This window comes from Pestalotiopsis fici (genome assembly GCF_000516985.1).
Source record: "Pestalotiopsis fici W106-1 unplaced genomic scaffold PFICI_Scf_1, whole genome shotgun sequence".
Classification (NCBI taxonomy): domain Eukaryota; kingdom Fungi; phylum Ascomycota; class Sordariomycetes; order Amphisphaeriales; family Sporocadaceae; genus Pestalotiopsis; species Pestalotiopsis fici.
The window spans coordinates 5438077-5465631 of record NW_006917091.1 but is presented as its reverse complement, the minus strand read 5'-3'; the positions used below and the strand labels follow the sequence as shown (position 1 = coordinate 5465631).

Sequence of the window (27555 nt, the reverse complement as noted above, 5' to 3'; positions counted from 1 at the left end):
TGAGATCGAGATATTCACATCTTGGATTTCGGCCAAACGTCACGAACATGGCTTTGTTAATCATTGCATCGTCACAGCCCAGAGTTCTAACCAACAGCAAAGAATTAAGATGTCATAAGTCACCGTTGATCTCACATGAAATCAGCCCAGTACGTCACATGCTAAGTTTTGTGTACTAGGCTTGGCAGATCATATTATCTTGGCAGGTCGTATTATCTTGGCAGATCATATTATAAGTGTTGTGGACTAGGCTTGGTGGATCGAACTATGAGTTATGCCAGAGAGGCTTAGTGATCCTTTCGGGTTTATTGCTTTGCCGAAACGAACAACTTTACGGAAAACAAAGAGTTATGTCGTACGTCACCAACATGTAGCCATGATTGTCTACTGCGGCGCAGTAGCTAGTTGTGGTTGATTATTAATTGTAGATCACATTTTGGAATGTACATCGATTTGAGCCATACCTTCTCTGGTGTATCTACGTATTTGCATGAACCCCCCGAATCATAAAAATAGACTTGACAGAAAATCTAAGAAGATATGAGAAAGCGAACAGGTCGTTATAAGTATAAAGAGTGATCATGGTGCCCAAATTATGTTTTCGATGCGATTAAGAGCTTATTCTGTTCGGATACTACCAAAAACATTGAAGATCACAATTTCTCATTTATTTAACTCAAAATGAAAATCATTTCACCATTGTTCGCTTTCGGAGTCCTAGCCTTTTGGGCCCACACTGCCGTCCTTGCTGTCCCAGCTGGCCACGACGAAGCAACCACTATGGATCGTCGAGACGAGTATTGCACTACCGATGAGGTCGAAGGAGCCGTCAAAGGTCGTTCGCTAGATGGAAACGAAACCTCCATCATAGAAAAGAGGTCCGGAAGTGGGGTAAGTCATTGTGATTATTTTCTCCTCACTATGAATTGTATAAGCTAAAGTATCTATAGTGGTGTGACCCCGAAACTCAGAGGTGCTACGTTCGTGGAGTTGATCAAGGCGGTTCATGCTACACGGATCGGAACAACTATTGTGTTTGTGACCGATCTACTCCAGTACGTCATAAGAAAGCAAGTGTATCTTCCTGACTAACTCATCAGTGTTCCGACCACGCGTCATTGACGGTCTCATTCTACGATAGGAATAGCAACGATTATAAAGGGCTCAGGAAGTATGTGCATATGCCAGCGTGCAATTACAATCCGCCACCAGGCATTTGCTATTGTTCAGGCTACGGCCATTAAGAAACGGATGGAACCAAGTCTTCAATCATTTATCAGCTACGCGCTCCTTCATACATTGTTTCCTTTTTCTTGCTACTCCGAACTTGGGAATATATAGCTCTAGGATTATGGCTATCACACTCGTTTATCTTGATGGTCGTCTGGAACAGTCTTCAACGCCACAGTACGTAGGTGGAGGTCTTTGGCAACCCCACTGATTACGAATCGATCAAGCTGAAGCTGGCGAACTCATTTTAAAAGTGTACTGTCTACTATTGATGCAAAAGTCCAGGGTGTGAATGTGAATGTCTCACCTGAGCCGATGTGTGAAGGGGGAAGTGAAGACGAGATGATCGAGGAAGCATTGAAAGTTGTCTGAGTTGATCTCTAGTTTACAAAAGAGAGGTGCTGAAAAGCGAACTATATACCCACGCAGGTGATCTGCGGTGGGTACTGACTACGTCGATACGACAGAATGTAAATGTGAATAGAAGATATAGAGCAAGAGAAGTTCTCCCTCCGGCATGTTTACGGCATCCTTCTGGCTGGCATAACGGCGGCACGTCAGTCCACTCCAGAGTATTCTGCGTATGCTATTTATAACTCACATAACCCCTGCATTGAAGAGTGTCAGTCCAACCGACTTACCGTCGATGGGGTGCATTACAGGTAACTATCCACTCATGTCGGCCGTGGACTTGTCGCTATTTTTGCCACTCTAAAGCGACGGTCCAAAGGGTAAGAAATGTGCACCACTTTGCTATACTAGTCCATGTCAGGCTTGTCCCCAACTCCACAAAAGGTGATGATTTTCGCCACGCACCGTAGGATCATAGTACGCTGTTGTCAATTCAATGGCCCATTCCGTATCATGAACCAAGGCGCCGCACATCTATGCGAAAAACGTCAAATTTGGGTGCATTGTAATGCAGAAAGAAAGTGAGGGATGTGATAGGACATAAAAACTGTAAGCTAGTCGTACTGCACATGTAGACTTGCATTAACCAATCACCATCTAGGGATCTGCAAGCATCATGACATGCTCTCGGGGGCTGTGCCCCTGGTGTTGGCAGACTCTTGATTGGGCGGTGGGGGCCAGGCTCCTTTCCTACGGGTATAAAAGCCGGCAGTGATCCATCATGTTTAAAGACACGGACTGTCTTAGTACCACAGCATGCTATGCCAACCAGAGTATTCTATTAAAAGAAATCTCTGGTCCTCCTTTCGCCATGTCAGTCTCCGACTCCTGGAGTAATCATCAGGAAATCGAATTCCGCTGGGTAACATCATGTCCTACCAACCTTTTGAAACATCTACAGATTGATGCCAAGCGCCATGCACTGGATGGCCGACTGGACGAGATTACAAACATGATTGGCAGCTATCTTTGGATGATTGAGGATCAGTTCAAGGTCGCGATACAAGCTCGAACAACCGAGCATGATTGGAAACCAAACCTCTCAGCATTTACTCAAATGGTGTGGACCATGTTTTACACTGCTGCTCGCTTTTGCAGCACTCTGCAAAGGGATAGACTGGTCGTTGAGCTCATGCTCCTTCATGGGGCGGGTGATATGACGTGGTTTGGTGATGATAATCAGAAAAACGTGGCGTCCATAGGAAAACACGTTTTGTGGACTGATATGCCATTTTTCGCCGAGGACATGATTTACTTCTGGAACCTCGAGTTCGCAACAATGAGCCGGTCGCAACGCCGCAATGTCCATTACTTTTTGGCTACAGCAGCTGGCGGCAATATCATAAGCGCCAAGCTCTGTGCCGTTGGCATTTTGGTTTTGCGAGAAGCTTTTGAAACCACACGAGACATGGGCGACGACAATGCTGAAGATGTCGAAGACAGTAACAGAAAAATCCAAGATTTGACTGTTCTAGATTTGCTCGGCTGTGCTGAGCTTTGGATGTTGAAAGCATGGGACCCTATTAGGAGGCTTTCGTCGATCGGATTTTGCGACTACCCTCAGGAGGTCGGACGTCTCGGGCCACTTGCTCGAGAGGCCGGTGTGCCGGATAACGGCGGCTTCACAAAAGAGAGATTGGACTTTTGGAGTGCCAGATTCCATGGTATCATCAAGTTGCGTCACCCTGAAAGAAAAATTCGCACTTCAACGGAACGCTGGCCGGACTCTTTTGATTCGTTCGTTTGACCTACTATGGGATTTTGTATAATCACATGTTACCGTGTAAACTAGGCTGCCTTGGGAGCTTATCTACATTGAGCCGTCGCAGCTGGTTCCATATTTCTCACCTCTCTTCTATACACGCTCATTTTACACCATATTTCCAGTGCACCGGAAATTATGAATTGGTGATTGAAATAAGTACCTGGTTGATTGCGTCTCCGTGGGCATCAACCTTTTATGTCGGGGACTGCAACTCTTCAGTACCATTGGAGAACACTAACCGCCTGTTTCCAGAAAATCAGCGGTGATCCTCAATCTGTAGATCCTCGGAACTTGTAGAAAACCTCTTCTTCCACCATCGTACCTCAAAGACTTCTAGCTGCCTTTTTGCAGGCCTTTGGACTGTATGCTGGTGTGACTAACTTCTCAAAGTCAGATGGAATGGTCACCTAAGCTCTAAACTTGGTCCAAACTACTGAATGCCATTTTTGACCCGAAGGTTGGCAGATGTGCACCTCAGCGTCGCTTGTATAACTGCCGACCGGCGTTCAATCGAGAGTCCTAGGATAAAGGTCAAATGAGGTACATGTCTGCATCAAAAGTTTGTTGTGAGCGGGATCCTGACAACCTCTGCGTGGGATGGCTGGGGGCTCTGGTGCTCCAGGACTGCTTTGATGCCTAAGATTTGTTCTCGCGTCTCTTTCTGCTCAGCCTCCAAGTGTTTCAGTTGGTCTTGGGTTTCTTTCTCATCCCCTTGCAGCTGCCTCAGTTGTTCTTGCGTCTCCTCCAGCTTTTCTTGCACCTGCATTGCCCGTTCGCGGGGATGGGCGAGCGATTGCATTGTCTGCCTGCTCATTTCAATTGATTCGGCCTGGCGGACTTCGTTCTTCTCGACCTTCTCCGGTATCGCGGTCAGCATTATGGTCTGCCATTATTGCTCATTGGGCTGTTGCTCGGCGGTCTGGGGCTGCTTGGTCATCGTGTTCGTCGTCGGGTGTGCGCTCACAATTTCTCCTCCGGCGTCAATCTCTTTGGAAATTCTCTCATCGGATCCAGTTGTTTCTCCATCGTCGTTTTGTTCGTTCTCTCGGGCTGTCGCCGTTGGAACGCGACGCCGGTAGGACTAGCGTAGCGCCGCTTTTATAAGGCGCCTTTTGGTACCTAGGTAAGTATCACGGTACGTGAAAAATACTGGAGGATTTAGTCAAAAAGTCAAATGAATGAATTCATAAGCTATCACCATGAATAAATATTAATAAGTGCTAAAGGCGTTTTTTTATAACATTTAATAAGTAGAAAATAAATATATAAAATAAGTAATAAAAAAAGGGCGGAAAGGCTGTGATAGCTGCTAGGAGAGTTAGGTGTTAATACCTACTTAGCGCTGGTGCCTACCACCGAACAGCTGCTTCCAGGTGAGCCGGGCGATCGGCCGGTCGCGCCATTGCGGCCACTCGCTTAGCACTGCACTTTATTGCACCACGTTGTAGTTCTCTAAATTCAGTCGCCTTGCACGTGAGTTTCGATTCGCTCCCGTCTCTTTCTCTGTTGTCACGGTAGACCGTTGACTTGAATCAGAACCCTGATGTCTGATTCGTCGGATCCATGGCGCCGACCATCCCGCCGGCTGCCATAGTTCCCCGGGCCATGGATCAGTTCAGCTTACGATTCAACACACTGGTTACTCCCATGGGACCAGCCCCTACAGCAAAGCCAGCAGGGAACGTGACACCGTTTCGAATGAAGGTTGGTTATATATCTAATATATTATGATTATCTATATTGATTCCCTGTTTTGCGCCCGGAATTCGTCGTTCAATCGAACAACTTGTGCAATTTTGTCAATCAGTTACACCATGTCGAACTATACGCGACGGCAAGAAACATCCTACGACGAGGCAAGTCCTCTGCTCCCAGGGCACGCAACCTCTCAAAAAGCTGGAGAATATAAGCACGATGGCACAGCCTCAGCTATGAGTGTCTTTGGCCTCGGCTTCACAATCATGTGGATCCAAGCTCTCATTCGATGGTTTGCATCTTCTACCGAATTTGTGCCAGCTCCCATCCTAGGCCCTGATGTGATTGAACCATGGCGCCTCGTGTGCCTGCGCATCTTTGAAGCCATCAGCGTTGCAGTTCTTTTTGCTCACATCTGGTTCTGTCTCCTCGTGCCAGCATTCCCTTACCTCGGACACTTTCGGCCGAGCGACGAGCCCGGTCGTTTTACTCTCGACGGCCGTCACGTCGTCGGCGGTTTGATAGCGCTCTGCGCAGATGGCTTCCTCAACAGCCATCAATACATTTTCATGTGGAACTCGAACAGCATCAACCGCGGAGTATGGGCCAAATTTCTCCCGTTCCACAACCACGAGTCGTCTAGTCGCTATGCTGAGAGCCTCCTCTGGGGCCCGCCGATGTATGTGTATTTCTGCGCAGGGTTTAGCATCCTCGGCACCGCCATGGCGAAGCGCATCAGAAAGCGGCTGCCCCAGCTGACCAATGCCGGCCTTTTCACCATTATGTGGGGCATTGAGTTTATGCTGGACTTTGTCATTGAGAACCTGGCTATTCGAATCACCCACGGGTACGGGTACGCCAAAACATATAGGCCGCTCACTCTCTTTCCTGAAAAGGTTTACCAGTTTCCCATCTACGAATCCGTCTTTGTGGCCAGTCTGGGTTGCATTTTCACTGCCATGAGGATGAAGGCCCTCGAGTCGGGCAGGTCTCCTGTCGAGGCGGGTTATGAGAATTGGCCACCACGCCTCCAGACACCTATCAGAACTTTTGCCGTCATCGGGTTTTGCGCAGCGTCCGTGCTGGTGCTGTACCATCTTCCTTTGAATTGGCTGGGTGTGATTGGAGATTGCCATGCAGATATGCCGAGTTACATGAGGCCGGGTCCGACGGAATAGTTGGCGGCAGAGAGTCATATATGCCGCTGAGGTCGCTTTTGATTCTCAAGCACTCGTTCTTTTGACTCCACTTGAAAACTGGTTGAAAGAGGATAGGGATCACATCATTTTAAATACTTGGGAACAAAATTCTGCTATAAAATTTGCGACGGAAAATCAATTGCTCTATTGTCTCGCGTCCTCAAATATCATACGATTCTTGATGGTTCCAATGTTGGAAATGCTGACCTCTACAGTATGCCCATCCCTCAACCATGCCGGTGGCTTCATGAAAGCTGCAACTCCACCTGGGGTACCAGTCAGTATAACAGTCCCGGCGCGCAGCGTGGTTCCGCGACTCAAGTGGACAATGAGATCACCGACACTGAACAAGAGAACGTCCAAGCGTGCCCGCTGCCGCTCTTCGCCGTTAACCTTGGTCACCAGAGTAAGATGATCCACGTCACTCAGCACAGTAGGCGAGACAATAACGGGTCCTAAAGGAGCGAACCCATCAAAGCTTTTGGCGTACCCATGTTGTTGGCCGCTGATTTCCGGGAGTTGCCAATACCGACTGCTTACGTCGTTTGCAACGGCGTAGCCCAGCACATGATTGAGAGCATTTTCACTGGAAGTAGTGTTCTTGCAGTCCTCTCCAATGATTACTGCCAGCTCGCCCTCATAGTCCATGTTTGTGCAATCCGGGTGCACTCTGACGTCTTCGAAAGGCCCGTTCAGTGCATCTGGTGGCTTCGTAAAGACGGTAGGGTGCTTTGGAGTGGGAAAGCCGGCCTCCAGGATGTGTGTCTTGTAGTTGAGCCCAATTCCGTAGATGATTGGGACCCGTAATAAAGGACACAATACCTAGATTCGAGAGAATTGAGATTAGCTATTCAGTTGAATGCTATAGAATCACAATCAACACCTACTTTTGCTACTTTGGCGACTGTTTCAGTAGCTTCCAAGTTCCAAGGATCATGACCGGAATAAACTGGAACCTCTTGACCGGCCAATTCCTCTGAAGATGGCGCTTCCCCATAAAGCACGCGGCCCTCTGTATCTTCAAAACGAATTAGCCTTTGAAATTTGTTGGCCATCCTGCTTGTCACTGTTGCTTAAAATTGAGACAGGAAGAAATCGGGAGAAATCGGAAAAGATTTGAAAAGAAGGTGGCTTTATTGCTAACTGTATCTGAGCTTTCTCTTTCTTATTTCTCTTCTTCTACCCAAATCGGCGACTGGAAGCTACTATGCCCACCGGCCGGAACAAGAAAGACCGGCTCCATTCAGCATCAAAGGCAGCCGGCCCGGGGTTAGCTGGCAACATTCCGCGTCCCTGGCGCATTTAAAGTTCGATATGACTATTTCTTCGACGAGGTTACAGGGACATTCTTAAAGTGACAAGGCTCTGTTGTAAACGAAAATGCAATACTCAGAGTAAAGGCCTCCATACACATATGAACGGGTACATAGAGAAATGTTTACACTGCCCGAGGACAGGAATTACCGGAAGGTGAAACAATACTTCCTTAAGAAAGTTTTCGCGCTAACTATAAATTCAACCCTTTTTTCCCGCTTTATGCATCACCATGTTCACACCACCTTATCCGCTTCAGTCGCCTTGAACCCATCGTCCAATGTAGAGGAAGTCTGCTGCATTGGCGGCAAGAATGTGCACCAGTCTTCCAAGCCAATGAGCGCATCAATTGAAACCATCTGAAGGAGTTGTTGATATTTAGCTTAAATCAATTATTGTCGGGCTGTGGAGAACTTACATCTAAGTTTTGCTCTTCTTGACTTTGCCCATTCGGCTTAGTACAGCTTGCCTGTTGACTGCTTGGTGTCTTGTGTTTTGCCTTGTTCACGAGGTCGCGAGCGTAAGAGGCAACCTCTCTTGGGAAAGCAAGATTGAGCTCTGAAGATGACATCCACTCAAGATATCCAAAATGGCCAACTACGAGATCCAGCAAGAGCAGGTCAGAGGCGGCTGTTGGGGCAAGTGGGTCTTTTATGATACAAACAAAGAGGTTGATCAGGCCAACCAAAGGAAAATAAAATGTGAGCCTATTGTACGTCCCCTGGTCAGCATCTTCTATTGATTGATTTCCATCTTGAAAGCGGTAGATGCCTTGGGCAACACTTACCAGACTGGCAGGGTTGACGTGATTTCAAGCCTCTGAACTGCTAATATGATCTGTCTGGATGATTCTGCAACAGCTGTTGTGCTTTTTTGTATTTGTTCACGGATTGCAGGACTGTGGTTAGTATGGAGATCCGGTCTGACCCAGGGATAGCAAAAGGTCCCGTTGATTGCGATCACCAAGACATGGTAGCAAAAGTGTAGGAAGAGGACGTGGTATATCTGCATGCCCGGGGCCAAGTTCGAAAATTTGAAAGGAGCTTGAGTCTGATATACAGGGCTAAGAGACTCTTTCCATAGCCCAAGTCGCTTGCTCAATTCTTCAACATTGAAAAGGGTCTTCTCGGCAGGTTCGGTCTGGGCCTTTGCACTGTTTAGTGTTTTCGACACCGTGGATGAAATCTGTGCTTGAGCCACTGTCTTGGCAAGAAATTCCGCAAATATGGGCGAGGAAGACCCTGCTGAAGACGGCAGTGGACAATTGACATAGTCGTCGTCAATAGACTGTGATTATGAGACATGCGCGAAACGAGAGAGCAGTTCATAAGACGCAACTTACGGACGGAATACCTGAGCGATAAGCAAGGTGCTTTTCGTAAGAGTACAGACTCCACCAGAGTGCTTGTCTTGTTGAATCATCCTCTGAGGGAACGCAGGTGCCTGAGGGTGTTCGCAAATGTAATCCTCTTGACTGTGCTAGCCGCGTAGCATTCGAAAGTAGAGTAAACTCAAGGGCAGGAGTGCCTAGCGCTTCAGCATGAAATGCCTATTCTTGGTAAGCACATGATATCAAGAGTATTCGGCATGAGTGTATTAGGAAATGGTAGACTAGCTTTCTGGGGTCACACTCGGAACTTGTGTCTGAAACACTGAGACGGTAGACATACCATTAAAAGCAGTGCTTGGATAGAATCGAGGCTAGTTGGCCCGTACAGGAGCTCAGTGTGCACTGACAGGGCATTTTCGAGATATTTCCATGACTGCGTCCGTGACTCTGAAAAGGCTTCAGGACTTCTGGCCTCGCATATCACATAACGACAACCAGATGCATAGATAGTATTTCTCATCGCATACCATCCATTGTTTCTACTCGGGCCTTCACCATGCGTGAAATGATTTCGTAAACGAGCCTCGAAGTCGGATCGATTCACATATTCGAAAATTGGGTCCAGACAATGATCGAAATAAGCTACAGACTTCGAATGAGAACTCATGATGTCATGAGAATGAATGTCTTAGGGTACTTTACCATTGGTCCAGCGTAGCGCTGTGTCCAGATCTGGATCCGGGGCTCTCACGGGGTCGATGAGCTTGTCGAGTCGTTTCTCACGATTGATAGCTGTCGACAGCTGTCTTACACTGACCAGAAAGTCCGACATACCTGATTGTTGCGAGACCCATTCAACAGCAGGAAATGTACATATTGACAAATACGAAGGGCATGTGGTTTCATCGTTATCTGTTGTTTGCGGGCTCTTTTGAGTTGCTCGTCGTTTGCTTTGGTGACTTGAATCGGCATTTGGATTCAACTGCATGTCACTCTCGGCTGGCCGCGTGTCTTCCCATTGAAGACATGATGGATAAGCGTCTGTCACAGCGCTAGGGAAGCTGTTGTCGTTGGTTGTGGCTGAAATGGGCGGCGAAGCAGGCAGCTGCAGCGCGTTGGGACAACTCAATGTATGAGGGTCACTTGCTCCTACCGTCGTTGGCCTAGATGCATTGTTTTGATGCTCTAGTGTTGGATCTATCGGAGTCGGATCGGAGAAAATGACGGGTATGTCGGTGGGTGAAGAAGTCAAGAGAGATTCCAGAGGGTCCTGCTCCATTGGTGATGCATTCCTAGCAACATAGTCGGCCAGGTCTGCGACAACATCACAGCTCGTCCTCCTGTCATCATTTTGTGGCCATTGATTCCTGGAAGACGATGAAAATGCTGTTGCTGGTGAATTGGCGCTCGGAGCGCCCATGAATGACAAATTAGTGAGAGTCCCTTGAGTGGCCGCATGCAGGAGTCTCTCCATCTGCAATAGGCGACTTTCCATCTCTTGCTCCCGTTCCTTTCGCTTCCTTGTTCGTGAACGTTTCTCTGGAAAGATGCACTCCTCATTGTGGTCCTAGAGAAATACAAGGTGAAGTGTTAGCAGGTAAATCATAGTGGGCCCGCTTTGGTGGTATCAGAATTGTAACGGTTTACCAATGGAACGTCAGGTAGTAGTCAGTACACCATATATTGCTATATAGACTGATTCTTGCAGAAGCAAGAATCCAGTGCGACTGTGCTGCGCTAACTATATCCAGCTGTGGCGTCAGCGCCACAGTGGCGGTGCGGCACCGCTGCGCAGTGCCTGTATGGGAGGTTGTTACAATTTCAGGGAATCGTCTGTCAGCTATCCTGATAAGATCCAGACACATGGTTCAGCACTTACATTTTGCCTTCTTGACTCTACAGTACTCGCAAGCGAGTGAACATTTCGTTGTTTCCCGTTGGGCTCCCATTGCAACGTACGCGGACCAGCGATTGTGATTAATATTCAAACCAATGTGAGGACTGGTGTAGTGGAGGAAGAAACTACAGGAATACATGACTGCTAGGTACGTTCTTCGCCATTCTGTGCAGGGGACCGTTCTGAATATTCCCGCCCTCAGAGTCTGGGGGCCCTAGGCATCCCCGCCTGTGGCCACCCACACGCACTGCCTGACTACCACAAGTCTCCGCGCGCGAAGACTGTCATTGGCCAAGTTTGACCAGCTTCGCCTTCTCGGCAATGGCTTTTTGTGTGGGCATTTGCGGGGGAGCGCTGTCTAATGCAACTGTGAGCGGATACTCTTGGGGGAAATCTGGGGAAGCTAGGGGCCCCTGTCTCCTTATACCCATTCCCTCGGCCCCGATCAGGATCCCTGGAATCAAGAATTCCGGCCTCCGGATGATTCAGTAAACAGTATCTGAGGACAAGATGAGTGACCGAATGAAGGAATAAAACTTTACACTGGCATGAGGCCAGTTAGGGTAGGTGGATGCGACCGCAGCCAAGTGATAATTTCCGTTTCCTGTTTGGTAAGAGTACTCGAGTGCTCACAGTAATGCAGCTTTGCCGGGCCTGGCAAAATATCCATCCTACGACCAGGGTAGCGGCCGGGAGACGGTTCTGACTACCCGGCACATGCACAATGTACAGCGTAAAGATTGGCAACATACCACAAACATTGGCACTTTGTAATGACAATTTGTGACCTCGACTATCGATCGCAGGCTCTACTATATCTAATCCTTATACAGTAAATTTCACTATCACGCAGGATGTTACAGGAACAATCACTGGCCAATTTAGCCATCACCATCATTGGTGCTGGCTTTGGAGGGTTGGCCACTGGCATTGAGCTTGCTTTGAGAGGTGCCAATGTCAACATCTTCGAATCCTACCCAGACACAAAAAAGCAGGGTAAGACTTGTGTCGACCGGTCGTACTGGAACAAAGGTGATTAATTTCGGTATAAAATAGGGGATGTGATCCAGATACCAGCGAATGCGACTCGCCTAATGTCCAAATGGGGCAATATGCTTCAGGAAATCACCAATCTGTCGGCTTGTCCAGATACGATGACTATTTCGGACCAGAATGGCAAGATACTCCTGAATCAGCAGCTGCATACCAGTTTCGATGGGTATCCAAATCTGTACAGTCACCGAGGTAGCGTGCAACAGCAAATGTTGGAGTATGCTACTAGCCTAGGAGTGGAAATCCATTTTGGAACTCCTGTTACTGAAATCTCAGAGTCTGATGATGCAGCAACTGTCATTGCTGGAGGAAAAGCGTGGAAATCAGATGGCATCATCGCCGCCGACGGCGTACGCAGCCAGTCGAGATGTCACATCCTTGGCCTTGATGACAAGGCCAAAAAGAGTGGATTCGCCGTCTACAGATCATGGTTCTCTCTTGACTTGCTAGGACAAGATCCTCTAACAGCAGCCATTACAACATCAGAGAAGGATCTCTTCAAGATATGGATTGCGAAAGATACGCATGCGATCTTAACAACGAACAAGGCAGCTAATGCGGCCACGTGCTTCGTCACCCACAAAGTAAGATAAGCTATGCCTCATTTTATAAGTCGTGAAAAAGCTAAAATGGCAAGGATCTCTCAGACATCTCTGAAGACTGGCATGTCAAGGGGAAAGTTGACGATATGCTAGCATGTGTGCAGGGCTGGGATGAGCAGCTTAGACACATCATTCAAAAGATCACACCAGACTGCCTCATTGATCATAAACTTCTTTGGAGAGACCCTGTCCCAAAATGGGCCTCCGACGGCGGCCGTATCTGCATTGTTGGCGATGCAGCGCATCCACATCTCGCAACATCAGGAACAGGTGCAGCACAAGCTATTGAGGATGGTGCGTGCATCGCGACTCTTCTGCAAAAGACTTGCCATAAGGGAGATATTCCCTTTGCTTTCCGAGCCTACCAACGACTGAGGTGAGTTTCTGAATCATTGGTAATACTCCGTAAATACTCATATAGAGTAGATACGAACGAACTAGTTTGACCCAAAGGATGGGGTGGGAGACAAGGCATGTCTGGCACCAGACCGATTGGGAAGCTGTAGCTGCCAACCCGTCCATGCTGAAATTTCCCCAGCCAGAGTGGCTGTTGGGTTCAGATGCCTCCGAGTATGCGGAAAAGAATTTCGAGGCAGTCAAGGCTCATCTGGAGAAAGGCTCGGCCTTCACGTCCACCAATGTTCCATCTGGACACGCTCATAAGGACTGGACTATTGATGAGATGTTATCACATGAGGGGAAATTTGTGTCCACTGAGTTCTATCAGACTCGAGAGTAAACTGATTGTATCACATTAACCCCGCAAATTTGTTTGCTACATGTACGGCCATTGAATAATCATTCCATTTTGTTGTCATGGTTGGATCCACACATTGGATCTCCAGAACACAGTTTTTGCTACCCCCTTTTTACGGGCCAGATTCAAGCACCGTACCACCATACCTATACGGATGCCTAAAGGCCAAACTATTGAAAAACCCCAAATTCCAAGGGTTTTTTTTACGTTCGCCCCTTAATATAATATTTTATTATAGCATATTTAGGGTATTTTTATTTATATATAAATTTTATAATATAAACGCAAATATATTATTATAAAATATATTTTTTAAATTTATGCGTTAGGCTATAACGCGTTAATAAAACCTTGCGGCCGGCTTAAGCTATTACGGGCTGCTACGGGCTATTACGGGCTATTATACGCTATTACGCGCTATTACGCGCTATTACGGGTTATTAGGCGCTTATACGGATTATTAAAAGATTTTTTACTTATTATAGCTATTTAAATTTTTTGCTCGAGATCCGTTAGCAAAAACCTTTTTTTTTTAATAATTAATAAATTTAAAAGTAAATATAACCCTAACGTTTTTATTTATATAAAAATATACGCGCGCAACGGCTTAAATGCTAATTTTTTTACGTTTTTTATTTCCCGATTATAATTTTTTAAATTTTTCTTTTTCCTTTTATTAATAACGGGAAATACGCGGGTACGCGTAAATTTAAATTATATAAATTATTAATATATATAATTTAGCAAATTTCGATTCGTATTTTTTTTAATTTTATATTATTAATATTAAATAAATAAAAATAAACGCGATTACGCTAATATTATAGCTTTTTTACCCGTTTTTAAAAAATGGTTTTTTAATAAAGCTAAATTTAAACTCCTTAAAAACGCCGATATTAATTCCGCTATAACGTATATAAATATAAATGCTATTATTATAATTATTATAAATATTATTTATAAATTTAAATTTTAAATAACTATTAATATTTTATCGAAAAATTAAATAAATTTATTTATTTTTATATATTTGCGCTTATTTTTATATAATATTTTAAAAGCTTATTTATTATTTTAAGCTAAAAATAATTAAATAAAATTAAAATAATAAAATTGCTAATTTTAATTTATTTCGCTAAAAGCGTTATATTACCGTTATAATTTATATATTTTATTTTAATAAAGCTTATATTATTTTATTTTTATTTATTTACGTTTGCTAACCCGCGGTTTTTAGGCGATAATAAAAATATTTATTAATAATATTTTAATTAGTTTTATTTTAAAGGTTTTTATAAAAAATGCTTTATTAATATAAAAATTCGCTTAATCCCGCTTATTTCCGTTTATTTACCGTTTAATAATTTTTAACCTTTTTAACGGTATTTATATTAATTATTATTATAATAGCCGCGGTAAAAATTATTCGTATATAATTAAACGTAAAAAAGGTAAATTTTTTTTTACGGTTATAGTTATTTACGCGTATTAATATTTATTATAATTAAATAATTTAAGCACGATAACGTTTAAAAGCGTAAATATGCTAATATTAAGCGTTACGGTAAATACGACGGCACCCGCCTTATTATTACCGACGCAAATTTATTTAATATTATTATCGTTAAGCTTATAAGATTTTTTTTTTAATCCCGCGCGTTTTTGCGCGTTTTTAATTTATTATACGTTAATACGTTTAAAAAAATTTGGCGTTAGCGTATCGACGGCAAGCTTATTCGTTATTGTTAGCTTTACGCTATTTTTATTAAAATTTAAAACCGTCGCCGTAATTTTAATAGCTGTTGCACGGATGTTAATACAGCATCGTATAATGCATAAAATTAGCTTTATAACGCATATTATATCGTTATAACAGCTATAAAACCCATTAAGATATCGTTAAATAACGATATATAGGAAATCAGTAGAATTTACCTTATACTAACCTATAATTAATATAGCACTATTTATAGCTATTATTTATAATATTATATAGCTAATAAATTATTATAATTAACTATTATAGCCATTATAATTATTAGAACCTATTGGAATTTAGTAGAACGTTTTATTGGATTTAGCCCCACTAAATATAGCTAGTGCATTTGGCTATAATAGCCCTGGGTTATAAGGTAACCTATATTATAAAAATTTATAAATTTTGATAGTTTTTTCGATTATAAATTAACCTTATTACTAATTAATTTAATTTATAATTTAATTTATTAGTAATATATTTTAGAATATTTTTATTAGTTAATTTTATACGTATAAAAAATAGTTATTTTTTTATAATTAGTTATTTTTTCCTTAAGCTTTAATAAATTAGTTATATAGCCTTATAATTATTTTTACGGCCTGATTTTACGAATTATAAAGAACGCTTCCTTATGCCTAAGTTATATAATTTACTAATTATATTTTAAAATAGGTTATAAGCCTGGTCCGGTATAATATCGATTATATTTAGATACCGGATTTAAATTATATCGAAAATTATAGCCGCTTTCCCGGACGAATTAATATAACGTAGACTCCGGAATTCCGTTATAATAGCCGATTTTATAAGCTTTATTTTAAGCTTATATAGCCGTAATTATATCGAAAACTATAGTTAAATGGCTATTTATAGTGATTTTACCCGTTATAGCTATATAACGGCTATAAAATCACTTATAATTAGTCCCTATTATAATAGCCGATCTGCTATAGCACCTTATAGTATTTATTATATTATATTATAGCATTTAGATCCCTTTATATATTTTATCGATAAAATAAAAGAATTAATTTTTTTTATTTTTATTTTTTTAACGATTCCTTTACCGTTTTTAACGATAATTATACCGTTATAACGGCGAAAATTCGGTAAAATAAATAATTTTATCCGTATTATTACCGGATGCTAAATACCGGAGAAATAGAAATTTTCCGGATCCGGAAATTGGAATATATAAAAATCTACGTTATAGTTATATTTTAAACTATTAGGAATCGATCGGTTTTTTAAAATTATTAATATATATAACGGTATAACCGATATTTAAAAAGCCTAAGCATTATTTTTAATTCGTTAAAATTTAATAACAAAACCGTTAAATTTAATATTCGATAAAATAAATTTATATAAAGCCTTATCGATTTTATAATTAGCTTATTAAGGCACCGGACTTATATTACGTTAGTAATTATATTTTAAATTTTATATTATAAAATTCGAAAATTATAATTTATTAAACGAATTTATATTTATTTTTAAAAGATATATTTTAAAGCTTTTAAGCGTTAAGGCTAAAATCGATAATATCGATTAAAAAACGATTTTTATTATAGCCTTTTAATTAGCTTACCTTATATAGGCTAACCGTTAATATAATATTTTACGGTTTATAAATTTATTTATTTTCGAAAGGTTAATTACGGATATTTTAAATAAAAACTAACGGAATCCGGATACGGCTATAGGAAATTTTTATTATACGGATAATAAAAAATCCCGGTTCCCCCGATTTAATTAAAATTAATAAAAAACCTAAAACGGAAATAAAAAAAATTTGAATAAATTAAATAAAAAAAAATCGAATAATTCGAATAATTTTAATAATTCGAATAATTCGAATAAATCGAATAATTTAAATTCGACTATATTTATTATAAACCAAAAATCTAAAAAACGGGGAAATTTACCTTATAACGAAAATTTAAACGAAAACGAATTATTTTATATTTTTTCGAATATTTCGAATAATTTAAAAAAAAAATTAATTTTTTTTTTAAAAACTAATAATTATATAATACGGGTTTTTTAAAGCATATATTAAATAATAAGAATTTATTCGATAATTTTACTATAAAATCGGATTTTATACCGATTATTATAAATAATAAAAAAATATTTTTAAAAAGAATTAGAAATATTACGCTTTTTTTCGAAATTAACCGGGAAATATATAAAATAACGTTATTAAATGTATTTTACGTATCGGAATTTCCGCTAAATATTATATCCGGCTAATTATATTATTAAAAAGGCGGTATTATAAGCGGAAATAAATTATATAATTTTAAAAATAAGCCTTTTACTACGTTAAATTAAGAAAAACGTAAATTTTTTTTATATTTAGCTAATAAATTAAAGCCTAATATAGCATATTTAGCTATAAATCTATTAAAAATAATAAAAAAAGCCCGTATAATCGGTTTAAGTTACCCGGAACCGAATTCGGATACGAAATTTAACGAAATTATAGATTTCGAAAAAATCGAATTAATTTTTAATTATTCGAATTTTTTTATAGCTATAAAAAATAATATAAATAATTTAGCTATTTTAATTACGATATTTTAGCTAAAATTATTAAAATAATTACGGGAATTCCTAAAAAAAAATTAAAAAAAAAATTTAAATTGCGAATTTTATATTTTAGGAAAATTTACCCGAAACTAGCTTTATATAAATCCGAATAAAGCTAATAAACCATTATATCGTATTTATATTAATACGGTTTATATTATTTTTTTTAGCTATTCCGGTTATAAATATATAATTAATTTTACGGATAATAAAACCGGATTTCGGGAAATTAAATTTTTTAAAAAAAAATCTAATATATTTATAATAGTTAAAGGAGCTTATAATCTAGGGTTTCGATATTACCTAATAGAAGCGGTATATAGGTATAAATAAATAATTAAAAATAATCTAATTTTATATAAATAAAATAAAAGGTAAATTATATTTATATACCTATTTAGGAGCTTTTATAAAGCTTAATTAGTTTAGTTTAAAGATCCCTTTGAAAATTATAAGTATATAGAATAAATATCCCGTTATATACCCCTTAAATTAATCTAGCGTTTTAAAAAAGCTTAAAAATTATATATTTAGGATATATATTCCTAATTTTTAATATCTAATTTCGGTTTCTAATTTTTTTAGGCGATTAAATAATTATTTAACTAAAAACCTAGTTTTTATTAATGTCCGTTTATCTTATTTTTTTTAAACTCTGTAAGCTTTTTTTTTTCGGCTTTAAGCGACCTTATAACTAATATTCTAAAAAATAATTAATTTTAAAATTAATAATTATTTTTTAAAATTAATAACTGCTGCCTATTCCGTCCGATTTTAGACTTCTTAATCCGTAAAAATTTATTATTAATTTACCTTTTATTTTAAAATTAATAATTAATTTTTTAATTAATAAATCCTAACCGTAGGTTTTTTTTTTATAAAAGGAAAACTTCCCTTTTATATATTAAGCTTTTTTTTTTATTATATATTTACCTTTTTAAATTTTTCCGGATTTATTTAATTTAGCTTTTTAAATTTTATTAATTTTAAATTTTTTTTTTATCCTTAAGCTTATTATCGTTATTAAGCTTTTTAAAAACTTGCCGTTACGATACTTAAAAATAAACGCTTTTTTTTTAAGCGTAGCAAAAGCTTTAAAAGCTCCGTCCGCTTATTTTTAATTATTTTTCGTTGTTTCGATAATTAATTTTACCGTTTTGCTAAGCGTAAAACTGCTAATCGTCGTTTTTAAATTATTTTTAAGCTCGCTAAAGCTAAAATTAACCGAAATAATAATAATAAAGCTTTTTCCTAATAGCCTTTATTTTTTAAATTTAGTTTTTTTAATAAGCTATTATTTATTAGTTTTATTTTTATTTCTTTTTAATTTTGTCGTTTTAAAAGTTTTATAATCCTTTTTATTTACGAATTCCCGCCTAATTTAAATTTTTAAGCTTAATAAGCTTCGGTAAAGCAAATATAAGCGTAAAATATACCGGGCGTAATTTTTATTAATTTTTCGAACCTTTTTTTTCGAATTAAAATTTAATTTTGAGATTAATTTTAAACCTAATAATCCTAATCCTAAGCTTAGAATTAATTTTAAGCTTAAAGCTAGTTTTTTAAAAAAAAGCTATTTAAAGCTTTTCGAAATATTTCGATAGCTAATATTAATTTAATTAGCGTTTTTAATTTTAAAAATTTTAATAAATTTTTTACTAATATTAACGAGCTTTTTAGCCGTTATTTTTCTTTTGCTAAATAGGCTAACCGAAATCGTAAAGCTAATCGGGTTTATAAATTTTAAGCTATTAGCTTTAATAAGCTTAAAAACCTTTTTTATTTTAACCGCCGCTTTTATTATCGATTTCGGGTTTTTAAATTTATTAAAACCGATAATTTCCTAATTCGTATTAAAAATAATATTTTTATTTTCGAATCTTTTTATTAATTTCGCCGTAATAAGCTTTTAGCCTTAGCTTAGGGTCGCTTTTACCGTAATACAAAAAAGCCGATTTTTTTAAAAAACGCTCTTAATCCTCCTTTTTCGTCTAAAAAGCCTTTTAAGCGTATTATTAGCGAATTTTAAAAGCTTTGCTTTTATTGCTTAAAAAATATTATAAAAGGCCGTTTTAATAAGCTATATTATACTATTAAGGGTAAAAACCGTTATAAGCGTTATTTTAATAGTAATTATAATTATATTATTTTATAAATATCCTTTTTTTTTGCTTTTCGAAAATTATTAATTAATTTTCTAAGCTAAAAATCCCCGTATAATCGGTTATACGTTTATTTTTTATAATTATAAAAACGCTAAAAAACGTATTAAAAATTAATTCCGAATCGTAATTAAAATTACCCTATTTTTATATTAGCCGGGTTAAAAAAAAAATTTTATTTAAAAGCTTATATAAGCGGGATAAAAAATTTCCTTAAAATTACGCTTTTAATAAAAAATAGGAATTAATATAAAAAGGGTATATAACAGCTTATTAAGCTAAGAAACGGTAAAACGGTTAAAAAATAAAATATATAAATTTAAAAATAATATTTTCGTTTTCCGTTTATCTTTATGGCCTTTAGGCCCTTATATTTTAATTTATTAAACCGTATTTTTGCGTTTTTATTTTTTTTAAATTTTTAAAATAATAGCTTATTTTATTTTTAATACTACGATTTTTAAATTTAAATATACGATAAATTATTTAAATTTTTATTTTAGTAATATTTTTATAAGCCTATTTACTAATATATACTCGGTATTTAAATATATAATAATAAAAGTGCCTTTTATATATTTTTATTTAAGCTATATATTATTTAAATCGATATATTTAAGCTTAATAATAACCCGTAAAGCTTTATAAATAATTAATCGAATTATTTATTAATTATTATAATAAATATTTTAAGCTTTTTTAAATTAAAGCTAGATATTTTTATAAAAGCGTTAAAACGTTATATTTTTTTGCTTATTTTTAAAAAAATAAAAAATTTAGCTTTTATAATATTAATTAAAATTATCGCTTATTTTAAAGCTTTTTATATTACTAAACTACCGAAAAGCTTAATAATATACCTTTAAAAGCTACGTTTTAATTCGGGGTCGTTAGCGAATAAAGCATTATTAGCTATCGTTAGGACCTGGGCTTTTTTACTCCCTTTATATTAAATTCCTAGGTATTTAGTTCCGTATAAGTATTTTAAAATTTAAAATCCGTATTTAAAATATAAAAATCCGGGATTTATAAGGAAATATAAAAGCAAAATAGCTAAAAAAATTATATTTAATCGGATAATAATAGCTATATATAAAATATACCCGATAAGCTTTTAATATTTTTTAATTTTTTATTTTAAAACGCTTTTAATATATTTTAATATTAATTCGTATAAAATCGGTATTACTAAAATATAAAAATTATTATTTACCTTAAATTTAGCATAAATCTTTTTAATATAAGCGTTATATAAAAAATAGTATTTTTTTAGTTTTATTTTTTTTAATACGGATACCGAGGAATTAAGTTATATTTTTTTTTAATTTAAGCTCGTATTTTCTTTTAATTTAATCGAAAAGCTTTTTTTTTACGTTTTTATATTTTTTTCGATATAAAATAAAAATATCGTTTATATAAAAAATTATAAATACCGTTTTATTTAGGTTATAAAATAAATACGGTTTTTCCGGTAACGCTTTTATATTTAATTAGGCTAAAATATTGCTAAATTCCCGATATTAAAATAATAATAAATCCTTTAGCCCGTATAATATTTTTTAAAGCTTTAAATATTTTTTAGTTATTTTAAATCTTTTAAAAAGCTCGTAATATATTAGTTTTAAATTTTTTTTAAAAGCGTTTAAAAATACTTTTATTACGTTATATTATTTATATTTGAAATCGAATTTTATAGCTATTACTATTATAATTTTAAACGATTTCGCAGCTAAAATCGAAGTATAGGTTTATTTAATAAATCCTTTTTATAAATTTTTTTTGCTATTAATTAAGCTTTAAATTTAGTAAAATAGTTATTTTTATCGAATTTATATGCTTAAATTTATATAAATAAAATTAATTTTTTAAATTTTTTTTTCGTTTTCGCTTTTTTTAAATTTTTTTAAAAATAAAAATTCGTAATTTTAAATATATTGCTTAGAAAAAATTATCTTAGAATTTATAATTTTAAAAATTAAAAAACCGTTTTAAAAAAACTAGAATTTTATTACGGTATATTTTTTTTAAGGTTAAAAAAAATTCCTTTTAATATTCCGAGCTTTTTTTTTTTATTTAAAATAATTTCGATTACTAAATTTAATTTTAACCGCTCGAATTTATAATTTAGTATCGCTATAGTTATTATATAATATAAAGTTTTAAATTTTTTAAAATCGGTTTTTTAAAAAGCTTAAAATATTAAATTTAAAAATTCTAACTAAAATAAATTTAAATTAAAAATCGCGAATATTTTTTAATATTTATTTAAAGCTTTTTTTTCCTTAATCGACTTTTATAGTGGTTTATCGCTAATAATCGATTTTTTCGAGCTTTTTTTTAAGTTTGCCTTTAATTATCGGTAAAAACGTTTTTTTTAAATTAATAAATTTAATTAGGATTTTTATTTTAGAAATATTAATATAAATTTTAATATTAGCTTTATTTTAATATTCGGAAGCGTTTATAAATTAATTTTTTTTAAAGTTTTTATTTATTATTTTTAAAAATTTTATATTTTTTATTATATTTTAATAAGCTTTTTTTATCCCGTTTTATCCGTTCGAATATATTTTACGGTAAAAGTTTTAAAGCTTATTTTTTACGTTTTATAATAAAGTATTTTTATAATTTTAATTAGCTAATCCGGTTATAATTTAAAATTTAGGCGTTATTTCTAAAAATAATAATCCTATATATATTTTTAATTTAAAAGCTTTAATAGCTTTTTAAAAAATATTTAGGTAAATATTTAATTCCTAATTATCGGGATAACCAGTTTTTTCGTTATTTTTAAGCTATTTAACGATTTATATTAGGTTATTAGGAACCGTATTTTTAGCCTTTTTACCCTTTAAATTATACTAAATTTATTAATTATTATATATATTTTATAAATTTAATTTAGCGAATAAATCGTTTTTAATATAATTCGGCTCGCTAATTTCGATTTTTTAAATAATATTATCGCGCTTATATTATTAAATAGCAAGCTTTTTTTTTTCGGATACTTTTTTTATAAAACCGTATTTTATTAAATTTAATATTACGTATTATAATTATATTTTTTATATTTAAAATTTAAATTCGAAAAAGGTTATTTGCATAATAGCCTATTAAATAGCTTAAATAAGCTTTATATTCGGTTTTTTATCGGGTTAACTTTAGGTTTCGTTCCCGATCCTTAATTAAAAAATAATACGCGCACTTATATATGTATATTAAGCTTTAATTAAGCTATAAATTATCGGTTAAAGCTTTAGTTAATTTTAATATATATTATCGAAAATATCCCTAAAATTAAAAATTTAAGGTTTCGTTTAGGGATTTAAAGCTATTTAATTAGGATAGGCTTATATTATATAGGTATATAGCGGTTTTAAAAGCTTTTTTTTATAAAAACTTAAAAAAATTAGCCGATTAAAATATTTTTACGGTTTTTTATTCGATTTTTTTATTAGCCCTTTTAATGCTTTTATAAAGTTTATAAATATAAAAAGCGCTAATTTCCAGCTCGATACCTTTCCGTCGTGCTTAGCGCTTAAAATCTCTTTTTTTTTTAATATAATATTAAAAAGCTTTTTCCGTCGAAAAATAATATAAAAACGTTTAATTTATATTATTTTTTATTATCGCGATAAAATTTTAAATTATAAAAATAATTTTTAAAGCTTTTTTTAATCGTAATAAATATTTAAAATATTTTTTAGATTATTTTTCTTTAAAAATAAGCGTTTTAAAAAATTTATTTAAAGCTTTCGGGTAATAAATTATATCGATTAAAATTTAATAAAAAAATTTTATAAGCTAATATTTTCGAGTTTTTTTAAAAATTATTTAGCTTGCGGAAATTCGAGCGTATATTTCGCAATCGAATTATTATATTTTTTAAATTTTAATATTTTTCGCTTACTATATTAGGTTTCGGAATATATTTGCTTTTAAATATCCGGAGCGTAAATGCTAAAGCTTTTTATTATTAATTTTAGGTTTAATATAATTTTTTAACCGTTATAATTTTCGGTAGCTAATACGCTTAAAAGCTATTAAATAATAAAAGCTTACGTTTATTTTAGAAAAAATTTTAAAAAAGCAAATAATAAATTTAATATATTAAAAAAATATTAAGTTATATTTTTTTATAAATTTAATAATTATTTAGTTTTATTTTAAATTACTAATTTTAAAAATAATATTAAAATTATACTTTTAAACGCCTTTTTCCTTTAATTTAATTTCCGATATAATATTATATTGCACGGATATTAATACAGCATCGTATAATGCATAAAATTAGCTTTATAACGCATATCATATCGTTATAACAGCTATAAAACCCATCGAGATATCGTTAAATAACGATATATGGGAAATCAGTGGAACTTACCCTGTACTGACCTACAGTTAGTACAGCACCACTTACAGCCACTGTTCACAGTGCTGTATAGTCAATAAGTCATTATAATTGACTGTTGTGGCCACTATGGCCACTGGAACCCACTGGAATCCAGTGGAACGTTCCACTGGATCCAGCCCCACTAAGTGTGGCCAGTGCACCTGGCCATAGTGGCCCTGGGTTACAGGGTAACCCATACTATAGAAATCCATAGATTTCGATGGTTTCTTCGATTATAAATCAACCTTATTACTAATTAATTTGATTATAAATCCAGTTTATTAGTAATATATTCCAGAATGTTTTTATTAGTTGATTTTATGGGTATAAAAGGTAGTTATTCCTCCGTAGTTAGTTATTCTTTCCTTAAGCTTTAATAAATTAGTTATACAGCCCTATAACTACTCCTACGGCCTGATTTTACGAATTATACGAACGCTTCCCTGTGCCTAAGTTTATAATCCACCAATCATACCTTAGAACATTTAATATTATTATAAATATTTAATATATTATACCTAAAATATAATAGCATAATATTTTAAAATTATCGATTAATAGGATTTTATTTTATTAATATTGCGTTTTAACCGTAAAAGTAAAATTATTTTATGCGTATTAATTTATTAGTTTTTATCGTAAATTACGCTAAATTAGCGTTAATTAAGGAATTTTCGTTTCCGAGAATTTAGCTTACGATAAATAATATTTAATAAATTTATATTTGCCGATAATTTTATATATAAAGCTATATTAGTAAAAAATCAAAAAAAGGAAATAATTATCCGTAATTATTAGTTATTTAGGATTAGCATTTTAAACTAACAAATTAAATTATAATAAAAGCAATTATACAAAAAACGAACGCTTTTTTAACGGGTAAATTATATTTTAATAATTATTTTGCCTTTTAATCGCATTTATTTTTACGTAATTAATTATATATTAATTAAATTAAAAATATTTTAGCAAGTTAGCTAGGCAAAGTTATTAGTTTAAATATTAATTTGCGGATTAAATTGCGTTAATTTAAATTTATATGCCTATTATTTATGCTAAATTCTAAAATTTTATATAATTATAAAATAATTATAAAATCCGGAAATAATTTAAGCGATTATACGTTATTTTTAGTATTTTATAAATATTATATAATATGCCTAATTTTCTTTTATACGAAAACGGCCGTACGCTATTCGATCGAAAACGCTAGCGGATTTTAATAAACTAATTTAATAAATCGGAGGATATTAAAATCGAAATATATTTACTTTAAGCTATAATAAATATTTATTTTACGTATATAAAAAAGCTTAATAACTTGCCGTTATTACGGGATAAAAGCGAAAAAAACGCTTTTTTTATATATAATATAAATAGCTTTATAATAAGCTAAATAAATATATTAAAAGGTAATTTAAATTAAAGCTTAATTTGCTTTTTAAGCCTTATTTAAATAAAAAAAAGTTTTAAATTTTTTTAGTAAAATTTAATTTAATCGGAAACCTTAATAAAATTATAAATAAAATTTATAATAATAATAATATAAATTTATAATAAAAAATATTATAATTTAAAAAAATATATAATTTTATTATTATTATATTTATAAAAGAAAATAATAATATATAAAAATAAATATACGAATTTAAATATAAATAAATAAAAAATATTTTTTAATGCGTTTTTATATTATATTAAGTTTATAAATACAAAAAGTAATAATAGCAAAATACGATAAATTTAAACGATTAAAAATAATTATATATAAATATAACTAATAAACTAAATAAATGAAAAGCTAATAATATAAATAAATAATTGCGTATAAACGAAAATAAATTTTTTTTTATTTATAGCTACCGCATAATAATATAATATTATATCCGCTAAATTTAAGAATTTATCGGATAAATCGTTAGGTTTTTTATTTTTAAATATATTACTAAATAAATAAAAGAAGTTAATTATTTAATCCCGTTAAGCGGCCTTATTTTATATCCTTATATAAAAGCTATTAAAATAATTTATCGATAGGCAAATATTTAAAAATTATTAAAAAAAATTAAGCGATTTATTTTTAATTTTAACGTTTTTATTTATTTCGGATTTAATAATAAATAAAATTCCGTAATTATTATTTTTAAAAAATAAATTAAAAATTAAGCTTATATTAAATAATAATATATAAAATCGCCGTTTAATTGCTTTTTAGCGAATTTATATAATTTTAGCTTTATTAAAAAAAATAAAAAGCTTTTTTATTTTATTTTTTTTAATTAAAAGCGAAAAAAAATTTAATAAGTTATTATCGGCAAGCTCGGATAATAGCAATTTTTTTTATAAATAAATAAATTTTAATATTATCCGTTTTTTTTATTTTTTAATTTAAATAAAAAATATATTTAATTTTTTAATTAATATAAATTTATTAATATTAAAAAAAATTTATTTATATTAAAAAAATTATTATTACCGGTTAAATATATAATATATTATAGCTTCGAAAAAACTTTAAGGCTTATAAACGCTAAAAATAATATATATGCGATATAATTTTAAATATTGCTAAAAATTTTACCGAATAATATAAGCGTTATAATAATAATATTATATTTAATAATTTTATTATATAATTTATATAAAAAGCCGTTAATATTTACGATATTATAATTAATTAAATATAAATAAAAGGTTATAAAAATTTTAAATTATATTATTTATTTTTTAGCTAAATTTATACGGTTATTAATTGCCTTTATTTCGACGATATTTTAATAAAATTATTAAAAATTCCGTGCGTTTAAATTTATAAAATATAACGCATTTATTAATTATCTAAAATTATATTTAATACCGTTTTAAAGCATAAAAAGATATATTATATAATTTATAACCGCGCGTATAAATAAAATAAAAAGCGTATTTAAATTATCCGAATTATTTAAATTAAAACAAATAAATATATTTATAAAATTACTATTTTATTTTATATAAATCGGAAGCTTATAGCTAATAGCCTTAATTTTAGCTTTTAATAAAAAATCGAATTTATAAAAATAAACCGTTTAGCTAAAATACTTAAGCTTAATTTCCTAAAAATATTTATTAATAATTAAATAACGTAATTATATTATAAAATAAAAATTTATTAAAAATAATAAAAATTAAATAATTATTAAATAATAAAAAAAAACGTATATAATTATAAGCAAACAAATAAATATATATAATTTAATATAGCTATTAATAAATATAATATAAATATAATATTAATATTATATTTATATTGCATTTATATTATATTTATTATTACCGAACCTAATTAATATACGAAAAATTAAATATTTATATATAAAAATATAATTTAATATAATAATTATAATTATAAAA

The 27555-nt window shown here is 33.4% G+C and overlaps 6 protein-coding genes across 6 annotated transcripts; 3 read left to right on the top strand and 3 right to left on the bottom strand.

Moving 5' to 3' along the window:
* Positions 1 to 2452: 2452 nt before the first annotated feature.
* On the top strand, positions 2453 to 3388 carry PFICI_01608 (uncharacterized protein; the record flags this gene model as incomplete). Its single annotated transcript, XM_007830189.1, has 1 exon — positions 2453 to 3388. One exon carries the CDS (start codon positions 2453 to 2455, stop codon positions 3386 to 3388), a length of 936 nt encoding a protein of 311 aa, XP_007828380.1.
* Positions 3389 to 3959: 571 nt separating this feature from the next.
* Positions 3960 to 4283, bottom strand: PFICI_01607 (uncharacterized protein; the record flags this gene model as incomplete). Its single annotated transcript, XM_007830188.1, has 1 exon — positions 3960 to 4283. One exon carries the CDS (start codon positions 4281 to 4283, stop codon positions 3960 to 3962), a length of 324 nt encoding a protein of 107 aa, XP_007828379.1.
* Positions 4284 to 5220: 937 nt separating this feature from the next.
* On the top strand, positions 5221 to 6279 carry PFICI_01606 (uncharacterized protein; the record flags this gene model as incomplete). Its single annotated transcript, XM_007830187.1, has 1 exon — positions 5221 to 6279. The coding sequence occupies one exon, from the start codon at positions 5221 to 5223 to the stop codon at positions 6277 to 6279; it is 1059 nt and encodes a 352-aa protein (XP_007828378.1).
* A 165-nt stretch (positions 6280 to 6444) lies between these two features.
* Positions 6445 to 7355, bottom strand: PFICI_01605 (uncharacterized protein; the record flags this gene model as incomplete). The annotated part of the gene is made up of 2 exons (XM_007830186.1): positions 6445 to 7122; positions 7188 to 7355. 2 exons carry the CDS (start codon positions 7353 to 7355, stop codon positions 6445 to 6447), a joined length of 846 nt encoding a protein of 281 aa, XP_007828377.1.
* Positions 7356 to 7850: 495 nt separating this feature from the next.
* Positions 7851 to 10809, bottom strand: PFICI_01604 (uncharacterized protein; the record flags this gene model as incomplete). Its single annotated transcript, XM_007830185.1, has 7 exons — positions 7851 to 7973; positions 8033 to 8321; positions 8402 to 8901; positions 8957 to 9163; positions 9285 to 9586; positions 9647 to 10511; positions 10687 to 10809. The coding sequence occupies 7 exons, from the start codon at positions 10807 to 10809 to the stop codon at positions 7851 to 7853; spliced, it is 2409 nt and encodes an 802-aa protein (XP_007828376.1).
* An 886-nt stretch (positions 10810 to 11695) lies between these two features.
* PFICI_01603 (uncharacterized protein) lies at positions 11696 to 13235 on the top strand (the record flags this gene model as incomplete). The annotated part of the gene is made up of 4 exons (XM_007830184.1): positions 11696 to 11837; positions 11898 to 12478; positions 12532 to 12872; positions 12923 to 13235. 4 exons carry the CDS (start codon positions 11696 to 11698, stop codon positions 13233 to 13235), a joined length of 1377 nt encoding a protein of 458 aa, XP_007828375.1.
* Positions 13236 to 27555: the final 14320 nt, after the last annotated feature.